Source organism: Budorcas taxicolor, chromosome 12 (genome assembly GCF_023091745.1).
Source record: "Budorcas taxicolor isolate Tak-1 chromosome 12, Takin1.1, whole genome shotgun sequence".
Classification (NCBI taxonomy): Eukaryota; Metazoa; Chordata; class Mammalia; order Artiodactyla; family Bovidae; genus Budorcas; species Budorcas taxicolor.
In genome coordinates, this window is record NC_068921.1 from 69,368,685 (window position 1) to 69,384,781 (window position 16,097).

Genomic DNA, 16,097 nt, shown 5'->3' on the forward strand with positions numbered 1-16,097 from the left:
AAACCTAGAGCCTACTATACTGAGTGAAGTAAGTCAGAAAGAGAGAGACAAGTATCACTTACTAATGCATATATATGGAATCTAGAAAAATGGTACTCAAGAAAAATGGTACTGAAGAATCTTTTGCAGGGCAGCAGTGGAGAAACAGACATGGAGAATAGACTTATGGACATGGGGAGAGGGAAGAAGAGGGTGAGAGGTATGGAGAAAGTAACATGGAAACTTACGTTACCATATGTAAAACAGATAGACAACAAGAATTTGCTGTGTATCTCAGGGAACTCAAACAGGGGCTCTGTATCAACCTAGAGGGGTGGGATGGGGCGGGAGAGGGAGGAAGGTTCAAAAGGGAAGGTATATATGTATACCCATGGCTGATTCATGTGGGTTTGACAGAAAACAACAAAATTCTGTAAAGCAATTATCTTACATTTAAAAAATAAATGAATTTATAAAAATAAATATAATAATTAAGTAATTAAAAGGCACACCTTAAAAATAATCCACATAAAAGTGGAAATAAAATGTTGAGCAAGGTACCTCATAAAAAAACTAAATAAAAGAAAGCTGGAGTATCTATCTAACATGAAGTTAGGATAGACTGCTGGAAATAAAGAAAAACATTTCATAAGAATAAATGGTCAAAACAACAAAATTTTGTAAAGCAATTCTCCTTCAATTAAAAGATAAATAAATTTCAAAATTTATAAAGGGTCAATTTTATCCAATAGTTTTTTTCCCCAATCCAAATTTACATGAGCCTAATAACATAGCTCAATAATATGTAAGGCAAAATCTGACAAAGCTTAGTAGAAATACACAATGCCATACCCATAGTAGGAGATTTAAACTTACATACCTCAAAAACTGAATAGGATAAACAAGTTTTAAAAAAAAAAATCATAGGAGATATAAAATATTTTTAAAACATCATTAACCTAGTCAAGATATATACAATAAGGTAGTAATTAGATGTTCTTTTCAATTCTATATCCTATACTATAAAGCAAGTATCAACAAACTTTAATGGACATAAAGAGTGCAGAATATATTCTGACCTAAGTGGATTTAACAAGGAATCAGTAACAAAAAGGTTAACTATTGTATCATTAATATTTGGAAGTTCAGTAACACATTGGAAGTATCATCCAATTCACAATTGCAATAAAATTAAAGTATTCTGACATAAAATAAAAATCTACAGATATAAAAATTTGAAGGCTGTAACTAAGGATGTGCTTAGATGCTGTGTATTTCCCTCTCTCCACACACAAAAAGACATTAGGCCCAGAGAGCTTCACGAGTAGATTGTGAAGAAAGTTTTACCAAATTCATCCAGGGAATTTGAGTCCAGCATTATCATAATGTAAAAACCAGACAAAAACATTAAAAGAAACAAAAATTATAATCCAAACTGTCTTAAGAACACTAAAGGATACACCAATAAACTGACTCTAACAACACAAAAAAGTAATGTTTCACAATCAAACTTGGCTAGGTAAGTCAGAAATCCACAGGGCTGGCTGTTATAAGCGATAGGCTGGAACTTTTGGGCAGGAGCCAATACTGTTCACACAGGCAGAATTTCTTTCTATTCACAGAAGCCTTAGCTCTTAAGCCCTTTCAACCGACTGAATTAGGCCCACCAAGACTATCTAAGATAGGATTCCTTACTTAAGTGAACTGATTATGCACTTTAATCATTTTCACATAATATCTACACAGTAACCGCTTGACTACTTTTTGACTGAGTAACTGTGGAAAGCCGCCTGGCCAAACTGACACATAAACTGACCCTGCTAGCTCAGTGGTTAGGATTCCAGGCTTTCACTGCCATGACCTGGGGTTCAATCCCGGGTCAGGGAACTGAGATTCCCACAAGCTTGAGATAAGGCAAAAAATGAAAAAAAGAAAATACATTAACAAAAAGATACATTTCTCATGTATTTTTATGAGGTCTGCATAACTTTGACACTAAAAACTGGCAAAACATTCCAAGAGAAGTATAAACCAATATAACTCATGAAGAAATGAAAATATTCTTGACAAAATATTAACAAATTGCATACAGTGATATGAAAAGAAAAAAATAGGTTACACATTATGACCAGCTGTAGTTTATTTAAGCAATATAAGGTTAATTTAACCTGCAAATATGACTTGGTATAATTTATCACATTTAAAAATTAATGGTGAATAATCATATGATTATCTCAACAAATTTAGAAAAAATACTGGCCAAATTTCAAGACCTAGTCTTGATTTTTAAAAATAGTAAAATTCTCAGGAATTTAGGAATTAAGGGAAATATTCAATCTACCTAAAAAACTGTAGTTAACATCATTCTTGATGGAAAAATACTGTAATAGTTTTGCCTTAATAGTGCAAGGATTTATCATTCTTTTCAACATTTTACTCAAACCTCTGCCACAGCAAGGAAATAAAACTAATAAATATTGTAAGTGAAGAAGTAAAACTGACATGATTGTGGATATAGAAAATTCTATATAATTAAAAAAGCAAAACTAAGTCCAAGAAATGCAAAGTAGATTCACAAGCAAGTCATTATATTTCTATACAGTAGCAACAAGGAAGTGGAAAGTGATCTTAAAAACCATTCCATAAATACAATTGAAAGACATCAAATATTCAGGAATGAAGTCAACCAAAGCATTATAAGACTTATAAAAACTAAAAAACACTTCTAAAATTAAAGATGACCTCAGTAAGTCAAATATATAACTGACCTCAGACACTCCTCAAACCAACCTACAGATAAAAGGAAATATTAATCAAAATTCCAGAAGGCTTTCTTTGAAAACAAATTTAAAGGTTTCTAAAATTTATACAGAAAAGTAAGTGATCTAGAATGATACAAACAATCTCGAAGAAGTACTGAGTTAGAGGAATTAAACCAGAAGACATCAAGTCTTACTAACACATACAATAACTAAGACTGCGGTATTGGTAGAAGGATAAACAATTCAGTGGAACAAAATAAAATATGCCAAATAAATAAAGTATACAAACTCAGACTTGACTACACAGAGTCAAATGATTTTGAATCAGGTGCCAATTCAATCCATAAAGATGTTGTAAATAAATGTCGCTAGCATAACTGGGAAAAAAAATGACCAGTAAGCAGGCATGAAAAAGAACTCTATCATTAATCATCAGGAAAATGCAAATTGATACCACAATGAGAGTAGTCATGCACAGAAAGACTAGACACAAAGCCTGATAATATTATGTGTTGCAAAAATTGCAAAGGTGTGGAACAACCAGAACTCCCGTATATTGCTGGTGGGTGTGTAAAAAGGGTGCAACAATCTTGAAAAGTTTTATGGTAATTTTAAGTTAACAAACGCTTACCTTATGACTGAGCAATTCCACCCATACATACGCATTCCATGGAGAGGAATGATAACCTATGGCCATATAAACACTTCTTAGAGAAGGTTCCCTGCTAAAAGCTACACACAACACAAATGTCCATCAACTAGAGAATGGATACATAAATTGTGGCATCTTCATACAATAGAATGACTCAGAAAGGAGTAAGAAAGAAAAGAACCACTGAAACATGCCACAACACGGGTAGGTCTTGAAAATCTTGAAAACATGTTAAGCAAAAGAAGGCAGTGCAGAAAAACCTGTACTGTGTTCATTCCATTTATTTTAGGAGCACAAAAGCAGGAAAACTGACACAGGCTGACAGCAATTTAGCACAACCATCGGGTGTGGAAATTTACTCCAGAGAGCCAGGAGAGATTTTTGGAGGTGATGAGAATGCTCGAAATCTGGTTTTGTGTGCTAATCAAAGGAAGGCTAAATCAACAGACCCAAAGCAAGAGTTGCAAGAAACAAATGCACCCTGAAACTCACAAGCAGAGAACAACCACAAGATAAGTAGACTACAATAAATCATGTTCCATAACAGATTGAAGCAATATATCCACACATAAAATGCTAAGTACAGGGTTTTAACAAAAAACAAAAATTAAGAAAGTTTTTCAGCACACCCGCTCTTCATTTTGTTAAGACAGAATTTTGCTAAGACAGAATTGAATAAATGTACCCAAGAATAGAATATGGAGGACTTCCCTGGTGCAGTGGATAAGAATCAGCCTGCCAATGCAGGGGTTCAATCCCTGGTCGGGGAAGATACCACATGCTAAGGAGCAACTAAGTCCAAGTACCACAACTACTGAAGCCCTTGTGCTCCATAGCATGATAAACCTGAGCACCCCAACTAAAGAGCGGCCTCTGCTCGATGGGCCTAAAAAAGCCCGTGCGTAGCAATGAAGAACCAATTCAAACAAAAATAATTTAAAAAAAAAACAAAACAGCATATGGCCCTCAACCTGAGTAAGTATTTGATGTTTGATCATTTCTAAACATACAAGATGGCAGGGAGAGAAAGTATTGTGAATAACAGCTGTAGTTTTTGAATGGACATCATCCAATGATGCTATAATGTAAAATTTTATGCTCTAAACACCACCAGGTTTGAAAAAAATGGGGTCCTTATTTTTTTCTTTAGGTCTTAATTAGCTTCTTGTTAAACTATAAACATTATCACTGGAGCACACATGCTGGGACATACCAAATGCAACACTTGGTTGCCAGCCTAAGAAGGTCCCCGCTGATTAACTGTCACCAGGCTGATGCTGACGGTGCTGATTTCTAAGTGTGCTATTATGCTGGGAAAAAACCCAACCATCTCATCTTTCTTTAAAAAGAAAGGTAAACAGAGCATATGAGTGGGCTTATGTGAAGTGTATTACCTTGATATCAGAAACCCAAGGGTCAAGTGTTTGTAAATATTTCCAGTAACCAATATCATTGATTCTCCTTTCTATTAATAAGGAAACCCACTTAAAGTTGGCAGTGTGCATAAATCTCTGGGACTAGCATTTCCAGGGAATATTTGATCCCTGCAAATTCCTAACTAAAACGCTTTTGTTGATTTTAAAAGCGTGAAAATGCTGTGACTCAGTTCAAATGAATGAGTTTACTTTTAAAGAGTCCGAAAAACAGAGATCTTTCAAACAGGGCAAGGCTGCCTAACTAACGATCTCTTTTGTCCAACCGGGATTTGAGGGAGGGGTTGGGGGAAGGGGTCAACACACCACAGAAAAGCTCAAAATGACAAAGTCATTGTTCAGTGAAAGGGGCTGGAATGCTTTCTACACACTTTCCCTGACATCTCTACACAATGAAATGCAAGGGTCAGTGGTACCAAGACAAGTAAAGGCAGTTCCACTCTTTGCTTTTATAAAAGCAAGTGACCCAGCCTATTATGCTGAGTCTCAGGCTTTGTTCTCAATATCCAGATGCAGTAGCCTGTTCTTCTGCGCTCCCCTCTCTGGAAAGCAATGACTGAGGACACCTCCTTCACTTTTTCTTTTATGGGGGCATTTTCACTTCATAAAACTGCAGTCAGTGCGTTGTGTGTGTGCTGAGGAGGAAATGACAAGGTCCCTGGTGGTCTCACCAGGGCCGGCATTGGTGTTTCAAGAGGCCTCAGGATAAGCCCTTTGTGTCCATGAAAGGACGTGAAGAGTCAGTTATTTGAGCCCAGCCGAGCTGTTGTTGTGGGTTTTTTTTGGTGGAGTGGGGAGCGGCAGGGAGAGAATCAGGAGTGTGAGGACAGGTTTGGCAATTCAGCTTTCCTCAATAAATTACAGCACTTAGCTGCATGCAAGTTTGCATGCTCAGAGCAGTCTCCCAATTTTTTAGTCTGCATAAATTCAAGCTTTATTAATATGCATAAATTCTTACTGGTCATTTCCACATATTCTGCTATTGGAGGACTTCTTGAAAATGTGTTTGTGTTCCCTCCTTTTAATCGAAGGGAGTGTGTGTGAAAGTTGCTCAGTCGTGTCTGACTCTTTGTGATCCCATAAACTATACAGTCCATGGAATTCTCCAGGCCAGAATACTGGAGTGAGTAGCCTTTCCCTTCTCCAGGGGATCTTCCCAACCCAGGGATCAAACCCAGGTCTTTAATGGAAAGAGTTTAGGAATAATTGAGATTCCTTACTACATGTTACCTGAGATCTTGAAGCTTCAGAAATTCTACAGAAATATTTAGCTCTATTCCCCACTGGCCCCCAACCCAGTGAGCCTACATTAGGAAGTGTCCATTAGGGACTCTCCTGGTAGTCCAGTGGGGTTTTCCTAGTGGCTCAGACAGAAAAGAATCTGCCTGCCACGCAAGAGACCTGGGTTCATTCCCTGGGTCAGGAAGATGACCTGCACAAGGGAATGTCTATCCACTCCTGTATTCTTGCCTGGAGAATTCCATGGACAGAGGAACAGAAGAGGCGATACAATCTATGGGACCCGCAAAGAGTTGGACACAATTGAGCAATTAACACTACCTTTCACTTTCGTAGTCTAGTGGTTAAGATTTCCTCGATTCCAATGCAGGGGGTATGGGTTCAATTCCTGATCAGGGCATTAAGATCCCACAGGCTTCAGAGTGCAGCCAAAACGTTTAAAAATCCATTAAAATCTTCAGGAATTGCAAACCTAGAAACACTGTGTGTGATACACATTCACATGGTGATACACACGGGCCTGGAAACTGTGACAATTACTATAGTGCAACATAATGCATTATTGGAATATTTTTCCTCATTAAAAAATATATATAACCCTGTATGCCAGACAGCAAAAGAGACACAGATGTATAGAACAGTCTTTTGGACTCTGTGGGAGAGGGAGAGGGTGGGATGATTTGGGAGAATGGCATTGAAACATGTATAATATCATATAAGAAAAGAATCGCCAGTCTAGGTTCAATGCAGGATAGAGGATGCTTGGGGCTGGTGCACTGGGAGGACCCAGAGGGATGGTACGGGGAGGGAGGTGGGAGGGGGGTTCAGGATGGGGAACACATGTACACCCATGGCAGATTCATGTTGATGTATGGCAAAACCAATACTATATTATAAAGTAATTAGCCTCCAATTAAAATAAATTTAACTTAATAAAAAAATGTGGCATTAAAAAAAACTAGCCATTATTTATCATTTAACATGTAGTTAGATATTACACCAAGAATTTTATTGACTCCATTATATCTATCAAACAAATTTTCTGAAATTGGTCATATTATCTCTATTTTATGGAGAAGGAAAGTACAGCTTTTTGGGAAAAAGAGAGAGACCTAGGATTCAAGACTGGAAAGGCAGACTGTGGGGTTCCCCACTCCAGCACTTAAAGCTCTTGGCATCATGAGTGATTACCAGTTAACACAAAATCTGTATAGGATTCAATATACCCTCAGATCATGAAAACATCAAGATTTTCCCAGAGATTTAAGAACTCTTCGAAAAAAAAAACATTTTCAAGATTCTCACATCATCAGAATCATACTGAATAGACTTCGGCAACTGGGTTTTCTCATGCTGACTTCCTCTTCCTTTGTAATGAACAGTGGGTAACTATAATTTCACTGGACAGGTAACTGAAGAATCAAACTAGCAGTGTATAAACCTGTGACTACCCCTCTATTAGGATATGAGGATAACACTGCCATCACATGAGGGAACAGACTGCATTGCAGTGTAGAATCCCAATTAAGAACGGAGGGTTTTCATCAGCCACACCTGACATTATGATCTGGCTGTTCCAAAGATGAACTTGGACAAACCAGTGCCTCTTCTTGTCTTCCCTACCTTGTCAAAACCCCAACATTCTACCAACATTCCAAACCAAATTCCTGTGCTGATGACACAAGTCATCCTATGTCCTGACCCCTGTTGGGCCTCTCCATCTTTATCTCCTCCAATGACTGATCTCCAACTTCACAATCCAACTATTTATGCTATGCCGGCGCCACCAACATCCCAGGAGTGAGGTTCCCTGCCCTTTGTGCCTCCTCCATCCCTAAATAAGGTTCTAGAAGCCATCCCCAACTCCCCAGGCAGGGTTTCAGAAGATGCTCCCTTAACTGCTGCCATCTAAATAGTTGGCCAACGCTAGAGTAATTCAGAATCTTAATGTTTTGGTATAATTTATCAACATGTATATGTATCAGGTCAGAGTGTCTCTGTATAAATCCCATCTGTAACGTGTCATTCATCGAGAACGTCTATGTCAACTGTGAAACTCTCAGCACAGAATTCTCCTTTATTTCTCCAATTCATCCCTCACTCCCATGCATCTGCTATCTCATTAACATATTTCCTATTCAAGCAAAGCCTTTATTAAGACCACCCAGAATATCCAACTTGCCAGACAAACAACTCTTGCACTTGGAATTCACAATTTAACAGTTTAGATAAGTACTGTCATCTATGAAATTCTAATACCTTTCTATGATATATTAGTCTGTATTTCATTGAAGAAAGTACACTTGATTCCTAAATAAGCAAACATTCGGAGATTTGAAGGAAAAAAACAAAGGTGTCTGCTGGTCTTAGAGAATTGTGGGCAGGTTAATCTATTCAACAGTGTTCAAGAGGCAAAGACATAAGAAACAAAGAAATAAAACAAAGCAGGTCTTTCATATAATTACAAAATAGTAAATAAATTCTCTTTAGGGAGTGAGAAGGAATAAGACAAGAAAAAGTATATATACTTTAGAAGTAATAAAAATGAAAATTATCAAGTATCTTTCAAGGTTTACCAAATATACCCAAGGATGAGCATAATCATCAAAAATAAGCCTGAGCACACTTGGCACTAACTTCATCCTTTAAAAAGAAAACTGAATAATCCACTTCACACTTCTTGTCATACCTACTCTCAGCTGGTGACTGAAAGAAAAGACTGCTTCCCATTGGGCACTTGGCTTCCAGCCACACCTCCAAGCCCACCATCCACAGGGGTCTCATCTGGGATCAAAGGTCACTCCTTGAAGCTCCACCCACTTCCTGACCCAGGACAAGGAACTGCCTCCAGCCCCCAACCCATCTAGTTTGCCTTCCAGGACTTCCTTATGCAAGTGATGAATTCCTGGAGGACTCCCTCTCCTTGGGGGGCTGGAGAAGACTCATGAGGGAAGGGCTTTGTACCCTAAGGCTTCAACTCTAATCCTTGCTTGTTGAAGGGAAAGAGGAATATATCACCCAGCACAACCCCAATCCCCACCCCATCAATACTTCCATAAGCTTCTGAGGTTCAGCCCTGAAAATCATCACTCTCTCTGGGAAAACTTGTCCTTCTTCACAGACTCAGTGGCTATGCTCAGTGACAGATATTCAGGTGCCACACTCATTCCAGGTTTCTCTGTTACTTCCAATTAAGCACAGGATACCTCCAACTTGAGGTCCAAACACATCAAGGAAGATCTGAGTGTGGAAATCACATTTGCCTCACATGCAAATAAAGCCTTATCCATTCTCCTAAATAGTACACTCTCACAGTAATGCATCAAACAGTACTGTACTTGATGACTGTCTGTCTCACCATGGAAGACGGGAATTAGTTTCATTCACCTCCATGGCTCAGCTGGTAAAGAATCTGCCTGCAATGCGGGAGACCAGGGTTTGATCCCAAGGTTGGGAAGCTCCCCTGGAGAAGGGAAAGGCTACCCATTCCAGCATTCTGGCCTGGAGAATTCCATAGACTGTATAGTCCATGGGATCGCAAACAGTCAGAAACAACTTAGCGACTTTCACTTCCCTTCGTCCACATTCCAAGCCCTGCCTGTGCCTACCACATGGAGCACACCCAGTGAGTGAAGACAAAGGCTTTACTTTTTCCATTCCACATCCCTAGCACATAGAAGTCCAATAAAAGACTGCTGAAAACGAACCAAAATGGAAGATATGTTGTAGGAAAGAAAAATGTTGAAAGAACTACAAATTTTCACATCAGATATGTAATAGGAAGAACTCATTTATGAAAAAAACTTCAATGTTTATCATTATTATATATCTAGTTGCAAACAGAACAATACAAATACTGTTCAGTGCAAACTGAAGAATATAACTGCCCATCAAATGTTATAAATATACTGTATTATTGGAATGATTAACCATTATTGGAATCATTAATCACTAAGAATTATTCAATCCTAAATAAAATTTAAATTTAAAATTAAATACTATAGAAACATTGTAAATATTATGTATGTATGTACCATTATTAACTAATCACTGTTAAGAAAATGAGTGGCTATATTTATGTTGCTTGTATTTACATTGTGCTATTAAAAATATCAGTCATACACAAGAATGTGAATTTTAATGGGCCAGTATTTTGTTTGTATTTATTCAAATTCAGTATATTCTGAAAGTCAAACCCTTCTTCAAAGAATTCCTTCCATGTTGAATTCTCTCACATGTGAGATATTTAGTTTTAATGAGGGAAGAACACCAAGTTCTGGCTTGATAAATGACTTGGTTTTTAAAAATACTGTTAGTACTCAAAGCTATTATGATTTTCGAAAAAACAAACAAACGAACGAGTTTCAACAACACCTTGATAAACCAGATTCATGCTGCCAGCCACTGGCTAACTTATCTGATAAGCCCACGGCAACCCTGAGGTAACCTACAGACTGTCGTCATTTTGTATAAATTATTTATTTCCTATGATACATCCAAAAACTTCCCTCACTTCTGGCCTTCCCTCCAGAAGGCCTTGGCAGCCAAAAATTGGTTTCTGTTCATTCACTCTTATTCCATACCTGTGTCAACTCAGGTTCCCAAATCCCACACATTACCCCATGGTTCCTCTGGAATTCTCATGGGAATGCCAGACAGTTGTGAAGGACACTCGTTTTAAAATGAGCTGTGTCACTCATCAGCATGGATATGGATCACTCACTAAAACTAAAAATGAAACAAAAAATAAACCAAAACCCATAAATGTTCACACAAATTCAAATTGAAGTCCAAGGGACAAAGTTAAGGAAATAGTTTCTATCTGCCCAGCAAACTGGTTCACAGTTTAAATAGCATTTTCTCATCTTAGTCACTTTGTTAGTGAACTGAATGATAAAATTTGCCTTCTGACTTCCTCACTGGAGAATTACCTTTCCTAACACTTGATGAGGATTCTGTTCTCCATTTTCTTTCCCCAATTCACCAGCAGCAGACTCAATTATACTACAACCCAATGGTCTATTTTCTGAACTCTTACTTTCAAGACCAACAAAACTGTCATTGTCTTAGAGAAGAAGTGATGAAGCACACAAGCTCTGGATTAAAAAATTCCCATGGATAAGTGTAATTACATTATTTCTATATCTATTTGATTTTAATTCTCCTGCAAGGTATTATCACATGCTTATCAGTAAGAAACAAACGTTAAACATGTCAGTGTTGGTCTGAACATTTCAAAAGTGGAAAGATATCTTAGCTTTGAATTTTGATTTGCATTCTATTTCTTGCTATAAATCCTGCCAAGTTCTTTCTGGCTCAAGCATCAGAGATGACATGTAGATCAGGAAGGACCACAAGATAAAACCAAGGTTAACTTCTTGATATGGAAATTCCCAACCCTTTCTAAACTCAGCTGATGGGTTTAAGAGGACTGGTGTTGTGTGAGCTTCCCTGAGCACAGGAGGAGCTGCTAGTCACTAAGATCCTTACCCTAAGAATCCGATGAGAGGTATTAAAACCCAGCTTCTCCTGAGGTTGGCAGCAGGTTTTGCTAAGGACATTAAAATCAAAGGCAGACAGGAAATTTTCAATCTCAGTTAAGAAGGGTGATGACAAAACTCTTTAGACAAGCTGATGGGCCAGACAAGAGACCTTCCATTTCAGATTCCCATGCACTTTAGAGGATGTTACTGGTCACTGAGATAATACTGAGGATAAGTCAAAGTGGATAAAATGTCCATTCAAAAAAATCAAACAATTCCCTAAAAAAATAAAAAACAACAAACCTAGATCAACTTAAGAAAAGTCATAAGGTGAGTCAAGCTGATTGTCATTTTGACCTTCTTTTGCTTTAATTCAGAAGCCTATTTAGAAATGTAACAAGCAACCCATTTCATTTGGCTCAGCTAGCAGAGCTAATAGGCTTCTAATTAATTTCCAGAAGATTGCTGTTATAACTAACAGGTTTTAAACATTTGGTTGATTGGGGAAAATGAATTGAATATAATGTATTTGATTTGGAAAATTAGTTTTCATTCTATGTGCTTACCATAATAGTGTTTATTTTAAGTTTACATGATTCCATTAAGAGTCCCAGATCACACCACGGAGTTCTTTTCATCATTACAGAGTCCTACCCAACTTAAAAAAAGAAAAATCAATTTACATTTTTATTTTTGTTGGCCTTTCATTGAGGTCAGGTTAACTTTATTTTTCTGGCTTTAATAAAAATCTTCTCTCGCTAATACAGCAACAGGCCCAAATACTTCAAAATGATCCCAGTGATACCTCGTCAAAAGCCCACTCATCGAATGCAAATCCTCTGGAGAAAGGCTTCGGCACACAAAGTACGATGAACCAGTTACTGCATTGTTTATTAAGTTTCACTTGATTCCTCCTGACAACCATTTAAACAATGAATGTTGGGAAATGTCCCTCAAAGAATCAACAACAATGGCAGGGATCAGGGCTTTTATATTTAGCTAATACTATTTTTAAAAGGAGAAAATATTTCTTCCTGAAGGGATTACGGCAGCCTTATTAAAGACACCTGCAAACAAAACAAGTGACAACAGATCTTTATCATAATTGATAACTGAGTCATCGTTCATACAAAAAACTCCTTTCTTGGAGACAATAATACAGAGATTTACCATTGCTGTTAGATTCAAGAAATCAGCTAATTGGGACTACTGGTATTTAACAATGGTGTGTTCCATCAAGATTAAGTGAGACCCGTGTCTCTCAGGTTAAAAGGAAGAACAGTGAGACTAGAATCTTCTCCTCACACTACTGAGAATGTTGGACGCAGACAGCAGGTGGCATCCATCCCTGTTCCTCTCTAAGTCATACAAATATACGTGGTGCATTATCATTATGAGGGCTAATTAACCACGTGTGAAGCACACAGTGGGCCATTCGGCTCCGGAAACCCAACCTTGGCCCGGCTAGCAGAAGCAAAGACACAGAACCTTCCACCAAATCTTCTCAGAGAATCAACAATCACCCTCACAACACGGGATTCTTTTGGTAAAAAATTGCTTCTGAGGATAAATTATGTAGCCCGGTAGAACTCAAACATATAAGTTTGCAAAAGCAGTGGGGCTGAGGGTGGTAGGGGGGTGGGTAGGGAGCAGAATCAGACATCTTTGCAGTAAAAAACTACTTTGCCTCTAAATCACAGCCTACTGCACATTGGTTGAGAGTGGAAGGTTTCTCCCATAGGCTACACCTTTACAGCCAGATATTCACTGACACATTGTTTGTGACTTAACAGGAATGCCTAGAATAATTTCAGACAAAGTACTGATTTTTCTGACATAGCTAGCTTTCCAAATTAAGTACTTTGGACTCCTTTTATAGCAATGGCTCCTGAAGAGAGCCTAAGTTTTGATTTAGAGAGCATTTGAACACTGACATAAAACTGGGAAGTTGGGAGCATCAGCACCAAGCCATAATATCACATCCTCACCACAACATTTCTCTCCTTCCTGGCCTTAAAATGGGATCCTGTTAGCTGGCAATTAGAGAAAGTGAAAAGGGTTTAAACCCAGGAATTATTAGCAGCAGCAGCTGGGATTTTCGAAAATATACAGCTTTTGATAAATTCTATACATTTGATAAATCCAAAATAAACGCTTGACAAGGTCCCTGTAGCTTGAATAAGTGAAAAGCAGAGAGGGAAAAAACAACAGGAAAAAATCCCAATGAACAACCGTACTGAATAAGCAGATGACAACTGAGATGACCTAACACCATTCTTTGGAACCTCGAAGTTGACTGGAGGCTGGGGAGAAGGTATTTCTGTGGGATTATAGGATTTTAAAAAAAAAAAAGAGAGAGAGACACCTTAAGATACAGCAATCAACATGTAAAAGAAAAGCTGACTACACAAACAAAAAAAGACATTTTCTGAGATGACTTTGATCCCATACTCAAATTATTGGCTTAAAGGTACTTGCTTTTAAAGGCTTTGTATCTTCCATAACTGCTCTCTATTGTCCTTGTTAAAGTATTATTTTCACCTTATTATTACTAATCTTTTCTTTGTAAGTAACCACACCTGGCTTTATTAAAAAAAGGTGCAGTAAATATTTGTCCTTTGTGGTAACACAATGCATAATTTAGTTAATCGAGGCTATCTTTCCGAGAGAGGTGATTATTTCTATATTATGAAATGCACACACAGTAAAGGGAATCCAGAACAGACACCTGGAAGGCAGCGGGAGAACCACTTACCCTGCATGTCGCTGCTTCAGACCAACCTTGCCGTGACCGTGTAGCCACTCCTGCCCCAGGTGTTACTCATGTTAACTTACTTAGTCTCCCAGTCACAGCCACACCTTTCTCTCAGAAACATGGCTTTTATTTAAGATAACAGGACACATCACCAGGCTAAAATACCCACCCTCAGCCCCTGAGAAAACGCGTTGAGAAAAAGGTACTCTGCTCTTCCCTGGGAGAACTCTAACAGGACTGTTAAACATTACCTGGATGAAATCAAGAAATGTCAGCGGCAGCAAGTCATCCATATGCCCAATGTCTTTGGAAAAACGATTTAAAATCCTTCCTGCAAGAACAGGACACAAGAAATTACTTATTTCCCCAGGCAAGCCCTTTAAGAGAAACAATTCATGGACAAATCATAATAGCATTTTAAATGCATATGTATTTAATAGATTAGGGATTCACATGAAATAAGGTAGTGTCAGTGATGAAAAAATATATTACCAATAGAGAATATCAGGAAGAGTTGGAGGATTGTAGAATATTCCCTCCTTTTCTGTTCATACTATTTAAGGATTCAAGTGCTACCTTGGTAAATTACAAAATACATAAAAACTAATAATCCTAATTGTTACATTAACTATGCTACCAGAATTAATTTTTGCTAAGTGATACTGTTTTTTTTAAAACAGTAATTACAACCTGTCCTCAACTTTTTAGCCTCCAGGATGGTGCAAAAGCACCTTACATTTTGGGAAATTGGGGGTTCTTTCAATTTCAAGCTAAGCATTTATTATAGGAATGATAAGCTGTGTGGCAAACACACAGCTCACGCTTCAGCATCCAAGAAGACCAGAGGGATGGAGGCAGAAAACAGAAATATTACTTGGTAACTAATGATCACTTCTTATCATTGCTTCTATTTCCCCTCTCAGAATCCACCCAAACAGGATATCCTAAAGGCTGCAGGATTGGAAGAGGAGAACTAATTTCTGGTCTTTTTAATGATTACAGTCAAAGAAATTGAAGTGATACACAGAGGTATGCATGTACACACTTACATGCACTTGCACACTCACACACAATGTACAGAGAGAGGTATCCATGTGCACACACACACACGCAGAGCCTATTCTGAGATAGTAGCTCGAGAGAAGTGTGTTTCTTAATGCCCCTGAATTTCTTTTGTAATAAAGACTCCAGGAAGCCAGCCTGGAGGTAAGATGAGGGACCTCTACCTACACTTCCTGACCGCAGTCACAGGTGACTTTCTCCTGAGGCCATTCACACCAGTCACAGCTGGACGGTGAATGAGCCGGGGCTGGCTTTCCACTGCTGGGATGAGCCTGCTCTGCTTTCCTCCTCAAGGAGCCTGGCTCACAGGAAGCGCAGGTGTGCCCACAACAGTAGCTGGAGGCTGCTGCGCTCGGCCACGCCAGACCTTCACAGGCTGGGCCTCAACTTTCATATCTCACCCTTAGGAAATACAGACCCAGAAACTGTCTTTTCATGATACCTTTGTAGGCCCCAGTAACAACTTGCCTGCTTTAGAAGGCGAGTCTCAGGATTAAGGGGGCTCGTGCTGGTGAAAGAATTAAGTCACAATGCCGGGTGAGTAAACAGTTGCCCAACCACCAAGGTGAGACGTCATGTCACCTGGCAAAGCCCACCGGGTGCTGCAGGAGGGCCCACTTGGGAAAATGCAGACTCTGATTCAGGAGTGCTGGGGGAGATAGAAAGTCTGCATTTCCTCCAAGCAGCCTTTCCTGCTCTTTCCCAGGCCACACTTCAATGGGCTCTCCATCA

The 16,097-nt window shown here is 38.5% G+C and overlaps 1 protein-coding gene across 2 annotated transcripts in view; it reads right to left on the bottom strand.

The window, feature by feature from the left end:
* The window catches only part of ABCC4 (ATP binding cassette subfamily C member 4), a 186,706-nt gene that overhangs the window by 40,556 nt on the left and 130,053 nt on the right, over window positions 1–16,097 (bottom strand). For both annotated transcript variants that reach the window (XM_052650310.1, XM_052650309.1), the window contains one exon: window positions 14,555–14,634. In XM_052650310.1, the coding sequence (XP_052506270.1) occupies window positions 14,555–14,634 (80 nt within the window). The remainder of the gene's footprint in view (window positions 1–14,554; window positions 14,635–16,097) is intronic.